Here is a 21,821-nt window from a genome sequence, read left to right as displayed (position 1 = left end):
ACACTCAGTCAACCGATCTTCAATTGGACGTAGTTTTGTCAATCGGGCCAAAAGAATTAAGATTTATTTTATTTTTTCTAAAATTATTTAATTATTATAGGGTAATCATACAATCAAATAATTAAGTTTTATTAGTATAAAAATTAAAAATATGATTTATTAAATATAATGGAATCTTTATTTTTTATAGTTATTTATTTTATTAAAATTATTATTTAAATATCGAACAAATAGCCAAATAAGGTGAACGAATAGGGATGATCAGCATCAAGGGCAAACCCACTCATCTAGCTCGGAGTGGGGTTGGTGATGTGGGTCCTAGCACGCCACACCACACCACAGGGTGGGGTTGGGAGAACAGTTGGGCGGTTTTTTTAATTTCAAATTCAAATCTTTATAAAAATACAATATAATTATCTTTTTATTTTTTAGAACTTGTAGTATTTTTTAATTTTTAGGCCTCATTTGTTTAATGAATTTAATAAAATAATTATGTATGAATATTTTTTATTAAATAAAAAAATTGAAGTAGAGTTATGGAGAAGAAATAGTATACCTAAGTAAGCTGTAAGAATTGTGTTTTGTTGTATAAATTAATTAAAATAATATGATGATAGAGAAAGAGTACAACTTCAGATATGAGTAGAGCTATTTGTAAATGATCTTATCCCTGAAAGTTCAATTGTTTATTTTGAGCGGTAAGTTAGTGGAGTAATAAAATAATAGATTAATGATATGCTACATATCTTATGTGGACTTCTTATGTGAGCACTACTTTCGTTTGACACGCGTTTAACATTGTTCGTTTTGATTTATCTATTTAGTTCGATTCTAATACATTAAAAAATGTTATTACAATTTTTAATTTCACAAAATTCATAAAAATCAAAGCTCGATTTACTCGTTTTCTCTATAATTTCAAATAAATGAATAAAATAATAAATCAAGCTTTTATTTTTACATCAATATTATTTACATTGTTACATAAATTTATAATTGATGTACATTATCTAATTGTTCAAAAGTATAAGAATTAAAAATGACTCATATTTCCATTTTTCTATCTATATAAATTTATGTGCATAGAGAAATACATAATTCAATCATATGTACGCTTGAGTACTTGTATACCAAAAAAAGGCAACACATCCCATCACTTAAAACGACGTCGTTGGCTTCTGGTCTATACACTTCCTTTTTCCGGCAAAACTTTGTCTTCTCCAAAATCCAATAAAAAGATGGTGCATAGCGCCTATGATTCCTTCGAGCTCCTCCACAACTCCACCGCCAAAATCGACGCCGTCGAATCCTACGGCCACAACCTCCTTCTATCCTGCTCCGACGGCTCCCTCCGCATTTACTGCCCTGAGTCCTCCGCCAACGACCCCCGATCTCCGACGCCGTCCTCCGATTTATATCTACAGTACCCCGAGCTGAGGAAGGAGCCTTACGTCCTCGAGCGGACGATCAATGGATTCTCTAGGAGGCCTATGCTCGCCATGGAGTTCCTCAAGTCGCGGGAGCTCCTCCTCTCGCTCTCGGAGTCGATCGCCTTTCACCGGCTCCCCAATTTCGAGACTCTCGCCGTGATCACGAAGGCCAAGGGCGCCAACGCCTACTCTTGGGATGAGAGGCGCGGATTTCTCTGCTTTGCGCGCCAGAGGAGGGTTTGCATCTTCAGACACGATGGTGAGTAATCGTTAATTTAACGACATTCTGTTTTTCATCAACCGTTTTTTGCTTATATGGATTATTAGGTTTAGCAATTGTGTTGACCGGGGTGAGGAGCTAGTTCAATTGTGAACCACTGTGTCCAATATGAAGATGGTAGCTTTTACTATATGATTTAGTGGGTTCTGAATTACGATGATGTTTTGTCACATTTGAATGATGTTGACCACATTAAATCAACAGAACAAAAAATTGAGTTTTGTACTATAATTTGATCTCTTGAATGAATCCCTGTTCGTTGGTTTGGATGTTTGTATGTGGTTTCATTATGATACCCCATCTATCATGTTTTTGCAAAGGTCAAGTTTACGTCTTTGCCAGGATTTCTGCCAAGTATATGTGAATTGATGGTTGATGGTTCTTCTGGATAGACCTATGGTTTTATGAGTTTTGTTGTTTGTGCAGGGGGGCGGGGTTTCGTAGAGGTAAAAGATTTTGGTGTTCCCGATTCAGTCAAATCAATGTCATGGTGTGGTGAGAATATATGTCTGGGGATCCGAAAGGAGTATGTGATATTAAATTCCACAAATGGTGTGTTGTCTGAGGTGTTCCCCTCTGGAAGGATTGCTTCGCCTTTGGTCGTATCTCTTCCATCAGGGGAGCTTCTTCTTGGGAAGGTAATGCATTTTTTGTCAGTGGTTCTTATGATTGATTCATGTTAATACACTGCGGGGGTGTGTTAAACTTGAAGCCCTTTCTATCCCACATCAACTTAATAAAGATCCTGACTATAAAAGTTTGGACTTCCCTCTTCCATTATAAGGCCTTTAAAGAATAAAGGGAAAGATGGGCCCAATTCTTATGCATTCTATACGTTTTAGTCAATTAGATTGCTATCATTTAGCATGGTCACTTACGTCTATTTTGCAGCACTTTTCGATAAAATAATGCTCTTTGGCATCCTTCTTCAGAACTTAACAAGTTCAGTTGTTTTATTTTCCTCAGGATAATATTGGAGTGTTTGTCGACCAAAATGGAAAACTTCTTCAGGAAGGCAGGATTTGCTGGTCAGAGGCTCCTGCAGCAGTTGTTGTCGAAAAGCCATATGCAGTAGGTCTTCTACCAAGACATATTGAGGTATCTTTACACTTTACTGTAGATAACTCCATACTTCTATCCTTTTCAATACATCAACCATACTTCTATCCTTTTTCAATACATCAATTATATTAAGGCTTCTAAAGTAAACGTTTTGGATGTAGATACGGTCCCTTCGTGATCCTTATCCACTGATCCAGACCGTTGTTCTCCGGAATGTTCGTCGGATCCTCCAGAGTGCCCATGTTATAGTTGTTGCATTAGAGAGTTCCGTTTATGGCTTCTTTCCTGTTCCTATCGGGGCACAGGTATGTCCTTTCTAAAAATTCATGGCTTGTTCAATACAAGTTAGTTCACCCATGTCTCATGGCTATTAACTTCCTCAATCGTTCAATTTTTATATCTTAAGAATGATAGTTGATATGTGAATTAATGATGACTGCATTTGCTGACGTCTGGAGTAATGTATCATCTAAAGCTACTACTATATAATGTAAATTCGTATGAGCATTATGTGAATGCTACTAGAAATATATGCAGTAATTGTTTCCTGTTCTTACAAGATATAGTAACTTTAGACGTCCTGATCACTTCTCCAGCTTTCTCTTTTTCCAAATATAATAAGGTAAGGGATAAATCATCAATGGGAATACACTTAGGAGATGCAAAGCATAATCTTAGAAGCTAATAATTAGCATCAAAGCTTAATTTATTTTTAAAATAAAAGCTTAAGCTCAGTAGAAATCCAATCACTTCCTCAATGACTTTTTTCTTCTTTCTTACCACCCAGATTGTACAACTAACAGCTTCAGGCAACTTTGAGGAAGCACTGGCTTTGTGCAAGCTACTTCCTCCAGAAGATTCAAACCTCCGAGCCGCAAAGGAGCAGTCAATTCATATTAGGTAAACATTGGTCCTTGTTCTAATGTATTTTTTCCACCCTTACTCTATTTGGGTGTGAAGGTCATTAAATTGATAATATAAATGCAAAAGGGGCTAGAAATAACTCAGCGATTTGTTAAGGCTATATCTTTACATCTCTGTATAGGAAGTCAAGACCTAGGTTATCTGAGGTGACTGACTCCTCTAACTGATTTCATATCGAAACACTTGAAGACTGCCTAGGTATTCAGAATTGAGATATTATCATGGGAGTTTTAGTAAACATGGCGATTAAATATGGAAATGTGTAACAACAACACTATCTTTGTAGTAATTAATCTTTTCAATGCAATTGAGCTTCGTCATTATGTGATCCAATGTTACTGAACTTGAGTCAACCGACTCAATACCCTTCTCTATCGTTTTCTCCTTCATCTTTTCTATTAGGCTGGTCAGACCAATGTTATAGAGACTAGAGTAAAGGTAATTAAGATAAATAGTGAATGAGGAACAAAGAAAATCCGATTGAAATAAATAGTCAGCAAGAAAAACAAAGAGAATCCCTCCTCTCACTAGGCCCTACAACATGATTTTCCCCAAACTCCTCTCACAAGGCTTACAGTGGATGCTATCCCAAAATAATTATCAAATGATGTTCCTAGCTTGACACGCTAATAACTATTTCAGGACCTAAAAACTGGAACCCCAAGTAAATAACTTGGAGCCCACAGAAAAGTGTGATCCATCACTTTTTCTAACCCTAAATAACTAAATAGATTAAGGAAATTAAAGGTAACTAAGAACGAAAACATCATTAGATTGTTGCTATCTTGACTGCCGGATCTTAGTTTTTAAAAGCTAATGAACAAGAGATCACTATGTAATTGAAAATTCAAGCCATGTCCTGCAAATGCTGCTATTTATGACTTATTAGATGCCTAAAGCATGATGTTGAATCATATTTATTCAGATATGCTCACTATTTATTTGAGAATGGGGACTATGAGGAGGCAATGGAACATTTTTATGCATCTCAAGTGGAAATCAATTATGTGCTTTCTTTGTATCCATCAATCGTTCTTCCCAAATCATCTGTTATACCTGACCCTGAGCAATATATGGATGTTGGTGGAGATGCTCCAGTTCTATCAAGAGGTTCCTCAAGCTTGTCCGATGACATGGAATCTTCACTTCCTCTTCATGCCCTAGATTCTGAGGAAAGAACAGATCTTGAATCCAGGAAAATGAACCACAATACTCTGATGGCTCTCATTAAGTTCTTGCAGAGGAAAAGATTTATTATTGTTGAAAAAGCTGCTGCAGAAGGAACTGAGGAGGCTGTTTCAGATGCCGTAGGACATAATTTTGTTTCTTATGGTAGTGGTCGGCCAAGGAAAACGGGAAAGGTAAGGAGTTTGCTAATTTATATTTGTATTTGTTTTGAGGTGCTGGAGTTATATTGTCAGTGCAGTTTATGGGACCCATATCATTTTAATAGCTCATGCATGTTTTCGATGAATGGTAGAGGTGTTCTTCCTGTTCCAAGGTGAATAGGGGGGTTGAATGAAATACCCTAAAATAGACATTATCAAGTAATAACTCAAAAGTCTCAAACATGATTGTACTTAATGTGTCCTAATGCTGTATAGCACTTAAGTTTCTGCAAAATATGAATCTTTTTATACTTACTCCACCATGAATTTGTTAGAGTAATGGCGGTTGCTCATGGAAAAGAACAATAAGAAACAAACAAAAGAACTGAAACAAAACTCTCCTCCGAAGAGGCCACAACATAGACCATACTTGCTCAACCTTAATTATATTTCTGATTGAATGAAGCGTAAGGAACATAACTGTATAAATGATGAGCTGACTGAACCCTAATGAAAAAAAACTCCTCATCTGGTTCAACTCTATTAGATAAAAGCTTAACCACTAATAAACTCGACTCCTTAAAGAAACAGACTCCTCAATGATACAAATAACTAATAAAAAATAATTAATACTAGTAAGTACTAAAAATCTGCAACCAATGATCTTTATCAGAATATTGTGCATGTTTAAGAATTGCAGTGCATTTATTAAGTTTTTTATCCATTTTTCCTGGATAGATGACGTGGATTGGCCTGAGTTTGCATATAAACTAGAAAATTTTCAATGTACCTCCTGCTTTTTCTCATTTTTAATAATCCTTCATGAGAAGTGCATGATTTCATTTCAATTTTATAAATTTATTACTGTTACTGCATAAAGCATGCCTTGAATCTAATTGTGCCATTAGGCTCAAGTTGGGTGACATTTTAACTGTTATTTCTGGGTCTTGTAGGCTCAAGCCAATGTATCTATCAGCTCAGTTGCTAGGGACACTGCAGCCATACTTGATACAGCATTACTCCAGGCCCTTCTATTGACAGGACAAACTTCAGCTGCTTTGGAACTACTTAGGGGTCTCAATTATTGTGACTTAAGGATATGTGAGGAGTTTTTGCAGGAAAGGAATCAGCATGCCTGTCTGCTAGAACTGTATAAATGTAATGCCATGCATCATGAAGCACTAAATCTTCTGCACAAATTGGTGGAAGACTCAAACTCAGACAACCCACCAGCTGAACTTGGACAGAAGTTTAAGCCTGAAATGATTATTGATTATCTTAAAGTAAGTCTTAATTGCCATCACATACTATTTATATAGTTTGATGTTTCAACACAAATGCATAAATTTAGGGAAGGCAGTCTAGATTTTATACATGATAAAATGTCATTCCTGGATTCCAGTTATGTTTTCTAGGTTTCTCGTCACTATTTACACAATTTCTTAATATACATGCTGATTTCAGAGAACAATTTCAAGTTCAGTGTCATGTTCACGTTTTCTTGTAGTGTCTCTGCTAGGCTATTAAACGTACAGGCCTTGATCTCCTTATTTTTTCCATGTTGATGTTCCAATACCCACACAACAAATACAGAAGTGCACTAAGAAGTTTAGTTTATGTTATCGAGCTTAGAATTGAATGATCACATTTCTTGTGAACTGCTGAAGTAGGTGACAGTAATTTACTTGAGTTTTATTTTATTTAGGTAATTCAAGTAAGGTCAATACCAGTATCATCTGAGATGTATCTAAGGAAGCTTCTAAGAGAAGTAATAGGAATAATATCTTCTCATTTAGATTTGTACTAAAGAAGGGAAGGAAGATGCTGTGTACTAAAATCCCCAATAGCATGGTTGTGGCTGCAGAAATCAGAGTGTATGTTAGTTTGATAGTATTTCATTGCTCTTCTGACTATGTCTGCATCAGCCCATTGTACATGGTCTTAGTAGTATTTATAGGGGTCTTTTATTCTCCTTTTAGGTACCGTGAACTATACTGTATTCTGGACAAATTGTCGCTGGCCTCGTTTGAGGAGAGTTATCATATTTTATCGTATTTCTATTTGCATTCTGCCCTCACTCTATCATGACCTTTACTGATAATATTTCTGTGTATTTTTTCCCTTTTTCAGCCTCTCTGTGGTACAGATCCGATACTTGTCCTGGAATTTTCTATGCTCGTCCTTGAAAGCTGCCCCTCACAAACTATTGAGCTGTTCTTGTCTGGAAATATTCAAGCAGACTTAGTGAACTCTTATCTGAAACAGCATGCTCCAAATATGCAGACTACATATTTGGAACTTATGCTTGCAATGAATGAGAGCAGTGTCTCCGGGAACCTCCAGAATGAAATGGTACGGATATTATTACTTCTTTTGCATCTGGTTAGGAAGTTCCCCTGACAGCCCAGTTATCTAATACTAGTATATTCCATCATTTATAGTTAGTCACATATTTTTATGCAGTCATTTGGTACTTGTCTAGTGTGAAAAGTGGAAGTTCAGGGTTCAGTTTAGTTTTTTATTTTGTCATAAATCTTAATACTAAGATGGTGCCCACAACTGAAACAATGAAAGGTTTCTGGTGTATTAGGTACAAAGTTTAATAGGCTCTGTTCACTAACTGAATATTTACAGATGCAAATATACCTGTCAGAAGTGCTTGATTGGTACAAAGATCTTAATTCTCAACAAAAGTGGGACGAGAAAGCTTTTTCTCCTACAAGGAAGAAGCTGTTGTCTGCTTTGGAGGGTATCTCTGGGTACAACCCTGAGGTTTTGTTGAAGCGTCTTCCGCCAGATGCCTTGTATGAAGAGCGGGCAATTTTGTTGGGAAAGATGAACCAACATGAGCTTGCTCTTTCGATTTATGTTCACAAGGTACTTTATTAAAAACATCATCTTCCTAGAAATCAGGCACCTGATAAATTATATACAGTTCTCATGAACCTGCTAATATTGCTAGAATAAGTGATTTGTTTCCCCATGTTCCTGACTTCTTTCCAGAATCATCCTTACTAGAGATAGAATCAGGTGATTCTCCTAAGGTTTTAGATGGATCATGTGCAAAATACTAGATTAACTACTGTAATCACACACTTTTGGAGACTTGTTAGTTGTTAGTCAAGTCACAAGAACTTTCTATGGACCAATCATGTTCCGTGATGTTCTCTTTAGCTTTAATGGTTCTGCATGGTCTATTATCATCTTGGGTTTAAAGTATGTGAGAGTGAAAAGTGGAGCTGGTTCTTGCTTCGTGTGCTAGTTCTAATTACCTTGTAGATCTTAAAAGTTAGATTCTACATGTGTCACATGTAATGCATGTCAGAAGAACACTTGATGGCTGATGCAGACTTTTGTTTTCCTTGCAATATCAGGCCATAAAATTTATGTGCATTTTACCTTCTGCTCGTAATTTTAGTTTTACTGATCTGCCTCTGTGTCTTCCGTCTCAGCTTAATGTTCCTGAATTGGCGTTGTCCTACTGTGATCGGATATATGAATCGGGACCTCTACACTCAGGGAAATCTCATGGAAACATTTACCTTATTCTACTACAAATATATCTGAATCCTCAGAGGACTACGAAAAACTTTGAAAAGAGAATTACTAGCTTGACATCCAACCGAAGTTCTGCATTCCACAAGGTTGTTCATGTGGCTGTTAAAAATAAAGGTCGCCTGTCAAAAAAGATTGCGCAAATTGAGGGTGCTGCGGAGACACGTATCAGCCAAAGTGGCACTGACAGTGGAAAAAGTGATTATGATACTGACGATGCCAATGATAATGAGGAAGGAACTTCTACCATTATGCTCGATAAGGTTCTTGATTTGTTGGGCCAAAGATGGGATCGAATAAATGGAGCTCAGGCTCTAAGACTGCTTCCTAGGGAAACTAAGCTGAAGGTTACTCCCTTGTCAAACAGAGTACTTGTTAGATAAGATATGCATGAGATGCATGCTTATTTTTAAAATCTGTATTAGTTAAGGGTAAATGTTATCTTGTTCTATTAATATTTAATTCTCTCTCTTTCTTAATGCATCGGTTTGGGCTCACTGCAGAATCTACTTCCTTTCCTTGGACCTCTTTTAAGAAAATCCAGCGAAGTATACAGGAATTTTTCAGTCATAAAGAGCCTTAGAGAGAGTGAGAACCTACAGGTATGTTCTTTTGAAATGTCTGTAAAAAATAGAACATTCCACTTCCGAGCCAACTTTTAAAATACAGTATGATTATGAAAACATGTTCGTTTGCAACCTAGGTTTGGCTCGTTGCATAAGGTAGTGCAATTTGTCTAAAATGACTTTATATGTTGCATTACTCTCTTTAATTGATGAGGCAATCCCAAAACTAAGCTTTAATTCTTTTCATTTTTGGTCTCTGGCTTAGTTAGTTATGCTCCATGTTTTCTTCTATGTTAGTTAAAATATGTAGGTGACAGTAGACCAATACTTAACTCTCCTTAGCATTTGTGAATTCTTCATACACAGTTTTGTTTTGTATAAATGATGATGCATGATCGCTGAATATGCTGCAAACAAATCAAAGGTCTAACTACGTACATAGTAGTTTTCTTATATATGTGATATTTCACGATCGTTGGTTCTGCAAACAGGTCAAAGAAGATCTCTATAGCCAAAGGAAGAATGCAGTGAAGATTAGTGGTGATAGTATGTGTTCGCTTTGCAACAAAAAAATAGGAACCAGCGTGTTTGCAGTTTATCCAAATGGAAAGACACTTGTCCATTTCGTATGCTTCAAAGATTCACAGAGTATGAAGACTGGGGGAAAAGGCGCACGCTCACCGTTCCAAGTTAGATGACACTGATTTGAGATTTGTTGGGTTGTGTACCTATCCAGAGTGCTTGGACATAGCCCATTTCAAAAACTTACCTCAGGTTTTTTACATCACAGTTTTTTTTATTTCTTGCGCGTGGCTTCAGTGTGACAGTTCAGCGTTTGTTTCCACATTTTCGCGTTCTATATTGTTTATAGTTTTCTCTTACATGGTTTATGTCCAATTGTGCGGAAACCTCGAATCACACCTTGGCATATTTGCTATGTATTATATGAAAGATGGGACCATACATGGTTGTAAGAAGCTGGTTAGCAAAAAAATGAGAGGATAAGCAAAAGTGGTTTAATTTAAGCTAATAAGAAACAGAAAACAAGCACCGAACCAAAAATGCTCATTGTGTCAATCTTTGCATCTCATCTTGGCAGTTGAGAGTCTCGATAAGCAAAGGAGGAGCATACTGAGCAGTTCCTTGGTGTTCGTCCGAGTCCTGACAGAACGAAAGGATCATCGTGTCGATAGACATCTCCACCACTCCGAAGAACAGAGTCGCCACTATGTAACCGAACCCCCAGCAAACCTGTACAATCAACTTCATCAGTAACGGGGCGTTTACTTTTGATTATTTCTCTCATTTAAGATCAAAATTCACAATCATGTATGCATTAATCATGAAAAGTGAAGCTCTCGGAAAAACAGAGCATACCAGTACAGGAAACAGAGGGGATGTGATCTTGTTGTGTGCAGATTTGTATTTGTGTGTGTCCAGCATTAGAAAAGCGAAAAGCGCGCTGGAAAGGCTCACGCAGAGCTTCCCAAGGAAGAGAATCACGTCCCCTATCACGTTCACTTTCCCAATCCGAAGAATGTTGCTCATTATCAACTCTGTTGCCATCTCAGAAGCTTTCACAAAACCTTTCCCTGTTATTGCAATCTGGAGAAAAGAAGCATATGATAGATCATCAGTGACATTTTAGCATCACGTAAACAGTTGCATCGAATTGGATCCCGTGCTTCCTTGTCCATCTCAGAGCAATTATGAATCTGACAAACACACTCTCAACTTACCATAATGTAAGCATTATGGTTCACAGACTTGATGATGCATCCGATAAGCCTCACACAGCCTTGCGAAGTTTGATACATCACCTTCCTCATCCAGCTTCCAGGCATGGAATCAACATGCTTAAGCTTACGACGAAGAGCTTCAAGTATGAACCGTGTTGATTCAACAGAAGACACAATTAGAGAACCAAGAGCAACTGATCCTAGGCTATATCGAGCAAGCCTCTTCATCGAAGAAAAAACAGGAAGAAAGGGGAGCTCAGGCTGCACACGGAGACGAGAGGAAGATTCATCATGAGAAAAAAACAGGAAGGGGATTTTTGAAGTTTCTTCCAGTGTCTTACCGAAGTTTCTCTTCGAGTCCAATAATATGAAGCGACTGAACCAGCAACCACAGTTGACGAGCATGCTAGAAAGAATTGGGTGGCCCAATAGCCACCAAATAGGTGGAAAAGGATTGCAGCAGCAATATGGGAAGTGTAATGAATGCTATAGCCACAGCAACTATTACAGCTCAGCCTCTTTTCTTTGAGACTGTAAGCGCAGCAGTTAGCACCGCAGTCGTTTTGTAGTACACTTCCGGAACTAAAAAGATGAAGGGCAGCTGACAACCAGAACATAACGAAAACAGCTAGCATGGTATACGGTATAATTGGGAAAATTATTAACACCCGAACTTCTCCAATGACCTTAGCAGCAACCTATATATACAATTGAACTAATTAGGACAATAAGATCTGAGCAAGCAAGTAAGACTTAGTCTGAGAAGTTCTCAGAACTTGCCTTTAAGACAGATGTTGCCATGAGAATACGGCGGACTATAGCGATGGAAGAGAGAAACGCGACAATCATCAAAATGGTCATGAAAACAGCAGCTACATGGAGATGATTCAACTCCTGAAAAAACACAAACGGGAATGTTGATGTAGTGAATACCATAACAGGTTGAGTTCGGTAATGAAAAGTGGGGAATCAAAATCGGAAGGAGAGTATCTTGCTGTGAAGGTTTGAATTTACTAAATGCAAAAACTCCAACTTGGAATCCAACCTTCACGCAAGAGCATCAAGATTATAAGTCGTACCCTTGCTGACACGTGATAATACGGGTCGTGCTCACCAATGATTGGAGAGATGGCGTCATTTCCAATCCATCCAGCTGAAGAGAAACATAACAAGTTCAGATACCTGATCCAATCATTCAAACAGTTGGGAAAAACTGAAACAGAAGTTTGCTTTCTCAACTTCCAATAAGCCTCTTCAAAGAGTGTTAAGGGATAATAAGCAAACCTTTCATATAGTAAAACATTGTCACGGATACCATGAGGACATTGAAAGAAAATACAGTGAACCATGGCATCCCAGCAGCGAAATGACGGATCATTAAAAGCCATATGATTGATAGGAACAGTGGCAGAAATCCTCCACAAACAAGCAGTACCGGCCAAGCTTTCCCAACATCGGCCACATATCTCTGTAGATGGACAGGGTAGCCATATTTTGTAAGTAGAGGTTAGAGAATGTAACGGTAGGGTTACCACCAATCAAATCTATCCAAGTTCAAGTCTACATAATGTTTAGTCCCCAACAATATTGAAACCATAAAGATTCATATACACATGAATACAGTAATCGGAGTAGATATTGCATAAATTTCGTTAAAGAGAAACAAATCAGGAAGCGTCCTAAATTGTTAGGAATTTTCAACTACAGGAGTGAAATGGAGATGGACTTCAGGCTCGCAGTTTTGGCATCTAACCTTTAGTACTGATGACCTAGAGCTAACTGATTTGTGGATAGATCGGTCAATTGCGATATCCTCTATAACTTTCACTCCGCCCATCTGCTCCCAGTGGTTCAAAGATACATTTGATGCTCGTGCAATGAACTGGCAGGTCCAGTAAACTGACGACAGAAGTCGAAGAAGACTAGTATATTAAGTAAGATAAAGATATAATTTTTATAAAGAAGATAAGAAAAACTACTCCATAGAGATATTATCAGAAAACAAAAGGATCAATCTCGAAGCAAAAGGTCAATAATGGTAGAAATTTACCATTGACACTAGGAAATATAACAGGATAGCAAGGACCCTGCAGCTGAAGAGAAGTGTTCCTGAGTTCAGGGGTCAGGTCCGCAAAATAATCATAATTTCTATCAGTCCAATCATCCAATGATATACGGATATCTCCTTCTGGATAATCACAGACCCAATTGAGGGAGTCTTCGGATGGGATGGGACAGTCCATCAAGCAAATACTCCGAGCATTGGAGAGCTCGAATTTGCTGTCCTTTGCACCACTTTGGTAAACCTGATTGGTATTCAACCAGTATCTAATTTCCAATTTACGCAGATCCTGATCACCATGTCTTTCACCACAAACATTCCCTTTATAGTCCAGCCCATAGTTTAGTCTGCCACACATGCAATCAAAAAAAATTAGAAACATTCACAATGTTCAGGACAAGCCTAATTCTGAAGAGCTCAAGATACAATTTTTCGAAAACAACTGTCTCCAGCATGAGGATTCATACACACAAGCAAACACAAAGAATGTATGAACAAACACATTAGTCATACCATGAAACTCCCAAATGTAAAAATGTAAACTTTCTTCATAAACATTTTTCATTTAACAGGGATTGAAGAAGTAGATCAGGATTACGCAAAGGTGAATCAGATGCATCTGATTACCTCAATGGGTTTCCTTGGTTGAAAGCAAAGCTGGAGTTAACAATCATTGCAATCCAAAAGGCGATGAATATGACAAGAAACACCAAATCTCTGCATTTCCTGCTGTGCTTGATGATATCATTGTTTGAATTCCCCATCCCACCATTCGAATCAGTGGATGATGGATACTTCCCCATCTCTGGCCCCAACACAGGCTTACAGTATACTATACCTGCTGGCTCTTCTGCAACAGGGGAGCGGAGGGACGGTGGAAAAGAGAGGACTGTGTGAAAACTGAAAGCGACAGAAGTCCAACATGGTTGCTAATCCATTTCTATTAATTACTAATGACAGTATAAAACAAAATCAGGTGGTGCAATCTTATTTAAATTCTTTCACTGCCAACGGTGCTTTTCGAATTTATAACATTTCCTTTTCTAATTATTTCGCGCAAATCCATATACTGGAGTAGTTAGAATTTCGCGCTGGGATTTTATTTGATAAGAAAAAAGTTGGAAAATAAATGCTGATAAAGATGGCTAGCAAATATTTTACCTACATACTATTATGTCCTTTTTTTCTTGAATGCACATTTGGTTTATGTGTTGGAAATAACAAGATCGTGTTTTTATAATTTTGTTTGATTAATAAGAATAGCTCAAATCGAACTCACAAAAACCAAAGAGGCCCACCTCCAAAATCAAGCAAATTTAATCAAATCAATCAGAAATCCAAAGAACATAAATTGACCACCTCCAAAATCAAGCAAAAATAACTCGAAATCACGCTCGGTTGGTGCACTAATTCGAGCCATATTCAATTTAAATGTTGAAATTAACCTTCATTTAAAGACAAAAATATGATCAATTTATAAAGTACAGTTCCTAAAGCTATTTAGTGTGATGTTAAAGACAAAAAAATAATAAATTTATAATATTCCTTTTCTTAATTGGCAAACGAACATAATTCTAAGTCGGTGGACTCGAACTCATGATCTTTGGCCGGGCATCAAAACTTGAACCTCTGTAATCTGTCGTAAAATATCAAAATCATAAAATGAATTTGCTTTTAAAATGAAAAATAGACTTTAGTCTAATTTTAAAAGCTCGAGATGTAGAGAGAACATTCCACAAAACCAAACATTGGATTTGAGCGCACGTTTCCGAATCAACAGAGACTGTTTAGGGCCTCATTAAGCACCAACAATGGAGAAAGGGGAAGCCTCTGGCTCCAGTTTTTCCAGTGCCGACGTCTGGGCTAAACTAGGTAGCAAGAAAATTGACGAAATAAAAAAAAATTATTCACTCGAGATGAATTTATCTTTCAGTGTTTGACTGCTTTTCTCAATCTTTATGCGTTGGAATGAACTATGTAATTGCATGACGGATTTTTCTGTTTTTCCTACTCATTTCACTAGTCCATTAACTATGAATTATGGGTTTTCTTTCGCATTTCATGATTTTGTATAATCGTGGTTTCTTGGATTCTGAAATGTATCTTGAAGAAACTTTCCATCCCCTAGTGAAGACATTTCAGGAAGAAGGAAACAGAAAGGAATATCATATAAATGTAATGTAATTTGGCTGTTATGTGGCTTAAGTTTACAATATAAAGCGGTTTTCTAAGTTGAATGTATCTTGGTTGAAGATGATCACTTTAGGTTGCAAAAAAAAGTTTAGTCTTTTATTCAACTTATCTACCTTGATTTTGGGTATTGATGATCTCTCTAGGATCTCCCAGAGTTTAGATGTCCAGCAAACATATTTACCAGAACTTTTTTTTGCAGTGCCATTGAACTCGAGTTATCTGGATATAGAATTGAGATTGAATGAGTAGACAATTTGCTCAGACATAAAAACCCATCCATGTGAAAAGCAAGTATGGTGCCAGATAACTATGGAGAAGGATTATAACTCTGCCTTAATGAAGAATAAGTGGTACGTTGTTTATCCACCCTAGTATAGTTCAAGTCTGATGAGTAATTTGGGTGTTCAGTAAGAAATTTCTTTTAGCATTTCACAAAATGTTTGAAATGATTAACTTTGTTTAAGTAAACTTGACAGTGACAACTCCTATTTATGAATCAAGTAAAAGTTTCTTGCAAAAGCCAAGCAGCTGGCCTTATAATTGTAGTTTTTGGTATTCAGGATGATCTATCTTTGCATCTACTTTTTTTTATCATATGGCATGGATGTGTTTGAAACATAGTACGTAGTATAACAGTCTTACGAGTTATAAGTGGCATGCATGCTACTTTGGTTTGTTCCATCATAATTTTAACAATTGGAGAGACACCTTACGTGGCGGTATAGAAGTTTCTAGGTACACCATTGGAGTGACAAATTAAAAAAAGATGATAGATTTTAATTTTTGCTGTGGCATTCATGTGGACAAGTCGAAGCTTCTTTTTTTGGGTATACCATTGGGAGTACCCTAACAAAACATTACTTCTGATGGATAGGACTTGTGATGCGTGGTTAATTATCCTTCCTCTTACATGAAATTTGACCCTTGCAGAGGACTTACTTGTTGCTGTCTGTCTGGATGTCATATATTTCATCCCATTTTACTTTCTGATTATTATGTCCGCTGGCCAGGTTACCTAGAATCGTGTACCTATGCTTCCTTTCTTGCTGTTGTCCTTTTGCAATGCTTCTTAGCAGAATCGACCTATCAGCTAATCTATGTAGTAGCGAACTGCTTTTTTTTCATGCTATTTTTCAATTTTATATAAAGATCTAAGAACTTTACACCTTTTCTTGTGAAACTAGTTGTAGTTCGATCCTTGTTGATGGTGCAGTTGTCAAAGAAGATGATACGAGTGTGGCAGCGAAAGGATTCTGGGTCCCGTGGCCGATGGTGAGAGTTGATATAGCCCATTTGTATCAAGTCTTATTCCTTATGTTCTTATATACACATAGTGACAAGTACAGTAATACATTGGTGCAACAGTTCAGCTTTTTCACATCTAAATACTAGTTATTAATATTAACTCTTGCAAACTATCCATATCTTATTAGTGAAAATCACTTTTTTAAATTATATTGATTACATAATATGCTGTTAGAATGGTTTCATTGCTAAATCATTTTATATGTGCTAATAGCGAGTTGCTATCATAGTATCATGGGAAACTAGTCCATCCTTCTGGTTTTTTTGTCTTCTTGCTCGGGAAGCAGATTAAGAAGTTTTCAACATAAAAATTATCTATTTTTGCTAGCATCACTTAAACATGGAACACTTGTGTTGGTATTTATGTTCCACAAGGCAACAACTTTAAGACTCCTTACTTCTGCATTTTATTGGTACAGGGTTCTTGAGGTATGTGTTCAAAGTAATGCCTGCAAAAGAAATTTGCAAGAAACAGCTGAAGGTAGAAAGCAGCTAGCCTGCTTCTTGGTATTTGTTATACAACTAATACAAGTATCAGAATTTTCCTTTTCTTTTATGCTAACTGCCAGCATCAATTTGGATTAGATTTTTTAGTAAATGCTCCTTTTTTGGTAGATAACTCTAGATCCCGAGCACGCCAAGTGTTCAATATGCCTAAATGTTTGGCATGATGTAGTAACTGCCGCACCATGTCCCCACAATTTCTGGTATGTTACTCCGATATCTTCATGTAGCTATTTTTTTCTGTTTGACCATCTTAATATCTAATCAGGCTTTAATCAGGCTTCTCGTATTCAGCAATGGGTGCTTTTCAGAGTGGCTAAAAAGGAGTCAAGAAAGACGTGCTAGTGTTATATGTCCTCAATGCAGATCAGTTGTGCAATTTGTTGGACGAAACCATTTTTTGCACGGTATAGAAGAGGTACTGGGTCTTCCTTTCTATTTCATTTCTTTTGTTGTGGGTAGTTCAGTTCAACAGATTCAGATCTTGAAAAGGATGTTATGCCTAGTTTGTTTACTTTTCACCTCTAGTAACATTCTCTAGTTCTATAATGGCTAGTCGTATGATTCTTATTTTGTTTTCTTTTACTTGGTTATTTCTATTCAGTTTTAGATGGCCAAGACTTGGAGAGTATATTATTTTCATGTCCCGCCTCCCCCTCCTCTTCCCTTCTTTTATTGTTGTATTGAGCATATATTTATGAAGCTTTTTATATTTTAAATGGACTTTATACTTTGGTTTGCTGGCATTGGCCTTTTGCACTTCAATTCCTCCTATTATCATGCAGGATATATTGCAATCCGATTCTTCTCTAAGGTGTTCGGATGAAGAGCTTGTACTTTTGGATTCCTGTTCAACAATTAAGTCATCCCTCGTAAGTATTACTCCTATATATTTCTATCTGTGAAAGAACCACTGGGAGGCTGGGCCCCTCCTCAAATGTATTGATGTATGTCAAGGTCATAGATAATCTTGTTTTTTCTGTTAGAAACTGCTTCACTGGCTTGACGCCTTGACATGCATACTGCAAAGTGTCTCACCAAAAACTATGTTAGCTTTAAAGCCTAAAGGATACTCATGTATAATAGTCCAGCTGTTTTATCAGTCACATTGGAAGACTTCAAATTCACGTTATGGGGTTGACTTTTGTAGCTGTCTCTAATATACTCTCTCTTCTTAATAGTATTTGAATTTAAGATTTTTACCATTAGTCAAACTTTTGAAGCTTTTACCGGATATTGATAATCAATTTATGTGGCTCAGATAGAGAATATGGTGGTTTTCAGTGCAATGAAAGAACAGTTCATCTTCAATGTCAAGCATGCTCTGGCATGATGCCTTCCAGATAAAATGCTCCTGTGCCGCAGCACTGTAATTTTCCTTTTGCCCCTGTACATGTTACTTTTACTAAACAGATATAGTAAGGTGATGCTTACTTTGAGTGATAGGATAAATTGATAAAGCATAGGTTTGAATATTTGAAGGATAATATGGTTAAACAATATCAAAATTCATCAATCCATTGAAGTAAATGGTAGATTGGCATGAATTACTTTTATCTATCCATCCCATCACTCAAAGTAAACGCCCCCCATGAGGGTTTATATGGCTCAAAAGGGAATTCTTAAGGAGGTCTATGTGATGCTTAGAAGTATACTCATGGATAAAATATGAGCAGACTATGAAAATGTTAGATTACAGATCATCCTTCTTTATTTATTATGTTTTGAACTTTTGATGAACTGTTCAGTGTGGATGGCTTCTCCTTTTACACGTTTAGGATGTGACCGAGCATTTAGTGGTGTCTACTGGCATGCTATGGGGGCTGCTGGTTCTGATGTCTATCCTGTATGCAATCAAGAAACTCTAAAGCCTGTAAGCACATCCTTTTATTTTAACCTCTTCCATCATTCACAATCTATGCTTGTTGGCTACCTCAAGATTGTATATTTTCTTGTTACTACTTACTTTTTACCTAATGTGTGATATTATAATCAGAAGTACTTATTAGTTAGGAGGAATGCCTGAAATAGTTCCAGGTAGAAATAGAGTTTCTGAGCCGTAAAGGGGGGCACTGAAACCATGCCAAACATAAACGGTTCTTTCAGAAAACTTCCTGCTCCCTCCTAATCAAATGAGATATTGCTCTCGCACTGATTAAGCATGGAAAATTATTTTGTGATGGAATCTCAAAGTCTATACAGCTGTCTAGAAGACATAAAAGGCATTAATATAGTTTTGCGAAGTAACACACTCATTGACTTTGGAAAGTGTTAGTATAATGTCATAATAAGTGACCAGTGTGGAGGAAGTTTAGATTCCTTATTTCTGTTTCTTGTCTAACCTCATAGGGTTAGGAAAATGTTAAAACCGACACATGGAAATATCTTACAGATAGGCCTTAGTTTCATGTGCTATTGGTTCTTGATTGACATTTTTTCATGTTTCAGATTGCTGCCCATTCTCTCACTAGATTACCATTTTTAGCACATGAAAAGAATCGTCATGAACAAGATGTATGGAACTTCTTTTATGCTTTATTCTCCTTTTCTTATAGTATTGTTTTTATCTCTCTTTTTTCCTTTCTATTTACTTGTCCTTTAATTTCTGCAGATAACAGAGAAATGTATCATGCAGATGGGAAGACCATTGCAGGATGTGATTTCAGAATGGATAACAAAAATGAGTAACCGGGAAGTAGGTAATATCCCTATCGGGGCTTGAAAACACTTATTAGAAAAACATTATCCAACTCTTGACAAAACTCATGGTCCGTACGAAGTTCATGATTTTTTGTTTCTCTCTTCCAGACAGGACGAGGCTTCTGTTGAATCACTCTGAAACGATTACTTCCCAGACCTATGTTTGCCGGTGAGTTATTTTATACGTTTCCCTGCTCTTGGTTATATTCTCCTTGTAGTGGTAGGGCTGGCAATTTTCGACACGACACGATAATCCGACACGAATCCGCACGAAATTATTGGGTTGGGGTCAAGTCTTATTGGATCCGTGTCCTTATCGGGTTGACCCATTAAGAACCCGATAATTTCGGGTTGGGTTCGGGTCGGATGCGGGTCGGATACGGGTAACCCATTAAGAAATAATATTATTATTTTTATTATTATTTTAAAAAATATATATTACTTTAATGTTTTAATTTCTTATAAATTAGGTTTAAATAGTATAAAACGAATTTTAATTGTGTAAATTAGGTTAAAAATTAAGGTTTAATCGTGTAATATTAGGTTTTAATCGTGTAATATCAGGTTCGGGTTGTTATCGTGTCGTGTCAACCCATATTATATCGTGTCGATAACGGGTTCGTGTCGGGTGCGGGTCGTGTTCGGATTTGAAGGTAGCAGGTCGGGTTCGTGTTCGGATTTACAGTTTCCTTAACAGGTTGGGTTCAGGTTAGGCCTTATTGGGTTGGGTCATTATCAGGTTGACCCGATAACGACCCAATCCGCACGATTTGCCAGCCCTATGTAGTGGGTCTACATGCTCTTAGAGTTCGGCACTGAGCAAAAAATGTTGATATCCATTTTTTTATTTAAGCTTAATTGCCTTAGAAATTAACTATAGGTGTGTTTGCAATTACAACAGTCTTTTGGTTATAGTAATTAGTAATACATTACCTCCAATTTTTATTTCTGTAATCACATCAAATCTGTACTCAGCGGCTCAGCCCTAACTCACAGGGAAACGTATTATTGGGACATATTTATAGGGAAGCCTAAACTTGAAATATCTTTAATCTTTAAATTCACAGACTAGTAGTTTAAATTGGGTCATGCTGATTGCAAAACATGTTTGATTGTGTGTTTTTTTGTGATCCTTGCTTATGGTCAATCTAATTTTATTAGCAGTACGCATTTGGCCACTATTCGTTCAAGAGTAATTTTGTTTTCTGTAATTGCAGCGATTGCTATGACAAATTGGTCGCATTTCTATTATACTGGTTCCGGATCACATTGCCAAAACATGTAAGCCGCCTACTCAGACATTTTCTTAGTTTTACGGAGTTTCAGTATCTCACCAAGATTAAGATGATGTTTTTTTAATGAGACTAGAAGATGTGTGTTTTGGTTTATACTGGTTTATGCTGGTTTATTGCTCATGAGTTGGGAACTAAGGCAAAACTTTGTATGCCTGCCTGCAGTGTCTACCCCAAGAAGCACAGCAACGCGAAGACTGCTGGTATGGATATGCATGTCGGACACGAGGAGCATGCTCGTAAGAGAAACCATGTATGTCGTCCATCTAGGGGGTGCTCGTACGCCTTGATGTACGTTTCACTATCACTTTTGGTGCCTATCCATTTTTTTTGTCATGACAAAATAGCGTTCCATATTTTGCACTTTGAATGGTTCATGTTCTTCCTTTATTTCAAATTGTAATTGCTTCTTCATCTTCTCTGCTTGTCTTGTTAACATGTGGTTTAGACCGGCTTAAACAATGTCATTTTCAAGGCTAATTTTGTTAATTTATACTAATGGATAAATATTTCTATGAAAGACAATAGTAGTATTTTTTAATTTTTGTAACCAGAAGTTTACCAAAGTGGGTATAAATAGGAGTATTATCACAACAATTGTTACTCCCTCCGTCCTACAATAATTGTCACTCTTATTGTGGGCACGGGTGTTAAGAAATGTAAAGAAAAGTTGGTTGGAAAAGTTAGTGAAAGGTGGGATCTATTTTTTTATATTGGTTTTATAATAAAATGTGAGTGAAGTGAGTTAGTGGAACGTGAGACCCACTTTTTTATATTGATTTTATAATAAAATGTGAGTGAAGTGAGTTACTGGAATGTGAAACTCAAATATATTCAATTCCTGCGGAAGCGCGGGAATAAAAGATCATCTACTATATAAA

At 36.9% G+C, this 21,821-nt stretch overlaps 2 protein-coding genes and 1 pseudogene across 3 annotated transcripts; 2 read left to right on the top strand and 1 right to left on the bottom strand.

Moving 5' to 3' along the window:
* Nucleotides 1-1,172: 1,172 nt before the first annotated feature.
* On the top strand, nt 1,173-10,473 carry LOC121768256 (vacuolar sorting protein 39-like). Of its 2 annotated transcripts, XR_006043329.1 has the most exons (13): nt 1,173-1,689; nt 2,137-2,348; nt 2,677-2,808; nt 2,934-3,077; nt 3,560-3,672; nt 4,622-5,057; nt 5,978-6,307; nt 7,155-7,376; nt 7,659-7,901; nt 8,477-8,926; nt 9,083-9,181; nt 9,637-9,919; nt 10,245-10,473. XR_006043329.1 is itself a non-coding variant. In XM_042164689.1 (12 exons), the coding sequence occupies exons 1-12, from the start codon at nt 1,239-1,241 to the stop codon at nt 9,841-9,843; spliced, it is 3,039 nt and encodes a 1,012-aa protein (XP_042020623.1). In that variant the 5' UTR covers nt 1,173-1,238; the 3' UTR covers nt 9,844-10,026. The 2 variants fall into 2 exon arrangements, 1 of the variants encoding a protein (XP_042020623.1); XM_042164689.1 differs by lacking the exon at nt 10,245-10,473 and having other exon boundaries at nt 9,637-10,026.
* LOC121768257 (choline transporter protein 1-like) lies at nt 10,140-13,990 on the bottom strand. The gene is made up of 10 exons (XM_042164690.1): nt 13,574-13,990; nt 12,935-13,293; nt 12,638-12,783; nt 12,169-12,352; nt 11,964-12,037; nt 11,665-11,778; nt 11,226-11,582; nt 10,885-11,145; nt 10,523-10,750; nt 10,140-10,396 (listed from the first exon to the last, which is right to left on the bottom strand). Exons 1-10 carry the CDS (start codon nt 13,747-13,749, stop codon nt 10,211-10,213), a joined length of 2,085 nt encoding a protein of 694 aa, XP_042020624.1. The 5' UTR covers nt 13,750-13,990; the 3' UTR covers nt 10,140-10,210.
* A 612-nt stretch (nt 13,991-14,602) lies between these two features.
* LOC121766627 lies at nt 14,603-21,433 on the top strand (annotated as a pseudogene).
* The last annotated feature ends 388 nt before the right edge of the window (nt 21,434-21,821 follow it).

Source organism: Salvia splendens, chromosome 15 (assembly GCF_004379255.2).
Source record: "Salvia splendens isolate huo1 chromosome 15, SspV2, whole genome shotgun sequence".
NCBI lineage: Eukaryota > Viridiplantae > Streptophyta > Magnoliopsida > Lamiales > Lamiaceae > Salvia > Salvia splendens.
This window is presented reverse-complemented; position numbering and strand designations above follow the sequence as displayed.

Coding starts and splice junctions, on each gene's coding strand:
- LOC121768256 (XM_042164689.1), top strand. CDS start 1,239: ATGGTGCATAGCGCCTATGATTCCTTCGAGCTCCTCCACAACTCCACC. Junction 2,349..2,676: donor GGGAGCTTCTTCTTGGGAAG/GTAATGCATTTT, acceptor TATTTTCCTCAG/GATAATATTGGAGTGTTTGT. Junction 3,078..3,559: donor CTGTTCCTATCGGGGCACAG/GTATGTCCTTTC, acceptor CTTACCACCCAG/ATTGTACAACTAACAGCTTC.
- LOC121768257 (XM_042164690.1), bottom strand. CDS start 13,749: ATGGGGAAGTATCCATCATCCACTGATTCGAATGGTGGGATGGGGAAT. Junction 12,353..12,637: donor CTAGGTCATCAGTACTAAAG/GTTAGATGCCAA, acceptor GTCCATCTACAG/AGATATGTGGCCGATGTTGG. Junction 11,583..11,664: donor TGGCAACATCTGTCTTAAAG/GCAAGTTCTGAG, acceptor TTGTATATATAG/GTTGCTGCTAAGGTCATTGG.